A 1,828-nucleotide genomic window follows, 5' to 3' on the forward strand; every position below is an offset into this window, starting at 1 on the left:
GCCTACAGTATTTTTACAGTCTTTATTTTACAGTTAATGTATGTTTATCATATAAAGTCTAATGTTACAACTAATCTGGGATCCCTTTAAAATGTTTAAACACCTTTTCTTCTGGTTCCACTTGAATGTTTTTTTTTTTTTTTTGCCAATTTTAACCTTTTTTCAGCCATTTGGCTTCTTTCTGCTAATTTAACCTAATTTTTAGCTGTTTCAGCTAATTTAAATTAGATTTAGAGACGTTTATTGTCATTGTACAGAGCACAATGAAGTTACAGTTCAGAACAGTCATTCAGAAGAAGACCGAACATAACAAACATGGGAGAACAGGAGCTCTGCGTCATGCAGCCACAGACCCTGCACAGAGCAAGGATCATCTTCATGAAGGCATCCTGACGAGGCGCTACCCTTAAAATAAAAATTTGCGCTTTTTCACCCAAGTTCACCTTTTTGTAATAATTTCAGCTTTTTTGGCAATTTTACAATAAACTAAATATTTTGTGCATCTTTTTATCTGCAAAATTTTTCAGCATTAATATTCATTTTCATCTTCTGGAGAAAARCAAGGTAACATCACCTGGCTTACAGTATCACAATATATTAGATGGTAACCCCTGTATGGTGAAACACAGCCCAACTCTAAATCTAACATTTAGAAATGAGCAGCCAGTTTGTCAGAAACCAGAAAACTTTATGATAAATAAAATACATCGATTACATCCAGCTGAGCAAAGAACACTTTTCAGGAAGTAGACTCGTTTTTTGTAATGTCCACCAAAGAAGTTTTTTCAAGTACAAATACAAACTTTATAAACCTTAAAAACAGGACAAGATTAAACTCACCATCAATAAAATTGTGCTGCATGTTCAACAGCACAAAGTATCAAATTTAAACAAAAACTCTCAAAGGTTGTTAAACACATTTTCTAAAGCTCCAAAGTTTGAGATCATAAAAGAGTATATTTTTATCTTAGGCTGTTTTAAAACTAATGTCTGCAACTTCTAATGGATATTTGGTAAAAAAAAAAAAAAAAAAACTAAGGGTCTACATGTTCTTTTTTTGAAGATAACTTCAAACCTCGAGCTTCAGCTCTCAATAAAACAGCTTGCAATTTAAAAACAATGAAATTTGATCCCCTGCTACAAATGACCTCAGTTCCTTTAAAGTTCATGTTTTGTTTACTCATTCTCAGGTCTTGTCAGGTTCGTTTGGACCACACGTGCATTTTTCTGTCCCCTCAGACCGGACAGATAGGCCCGAGGTTTGGCCACGCTGCTCCCAACATCCGTCCTGCTTTGACACGCAGCGTCTTTAGGAAGCCACGTCTGGGTGACGTTTTCCCTCCTCATGAGGCTCAGGTCAGTCTGCACCGAGTGGGTCGCTTTGGTCCGAAGATCAGCCTGATGAAAGGATGAACACCGTAAACACAACTACTGGTGGGTTCTCTATTAAAATGGGTGGGCTTAAACTAAAACAAGTCAGTCTTATGATTTATTCTAAAAGGAAATAATGAAGAAATAACCATAAAATACTCTTCTACAGTGAGTGTTAAAGTACTGTAAAAAACAAAACTACAGGGTTTTAAGTGTAATGCACTTTTAAAAATATGCTACACTATGGGGTGCCGTTTGTAAAGTTACACAGTCAAAAATTATCATCAGTATTTTTGTTTTGTTTAGCCTTTTATAAGAAAAAAAAACATTTATTTTTCAAAGTCAGTTTTTCACCATATGCACTGCAAAAACTGTCCATCTTACCAAGTTTTAAAATCTTATATCAGCCAAAAAGTCTTTTTGATCTTATTTTGAGACTGATTTACTAAACAAGAAC

General features: G+C 34.6%; 1 protein-coding gene across 1 annotated transcript in view; it reads right to left on the minus strand.

Moving 5' to 3' along the window:
• Positions 1–674: 674 nt before the first annotated feature.
• Positions 675–1,828, minus strand: part of cfap206 (cilia and flagella associated protein 206) — a gene marked incomplete at its 5' end in the record, with an annotated part of 19,099 nt that continues 17,945 nt past the window's right edge. Inside the window, 1 exon segment of the mRNA XM_014028389.1 lies at positions 675–1,398. Coding sequence (XP_013883843.1) covers positions 1,177–1,398 — 222 coding nt within the window.

This window comes from Austrofundulus limnaeus, unplaced genomic scaffold, assembly GCF_001266775.1.
Source record: "Austrofundulus limnaeus strain Quisiro unplaced genomic scaffold, Austrofundulus_limnaeus-1.0 Scaffold756, whole genome shotgun sequence".
In the NCBI taxonomy this organism is placed as follows: domain Eukaryota; kingdom Metazoa; phylum Chordata; class Actinopteri; order Cyprinodontiformes; family Rivulidae; genus Austrofundulus; species Austrofundulus limnaeus.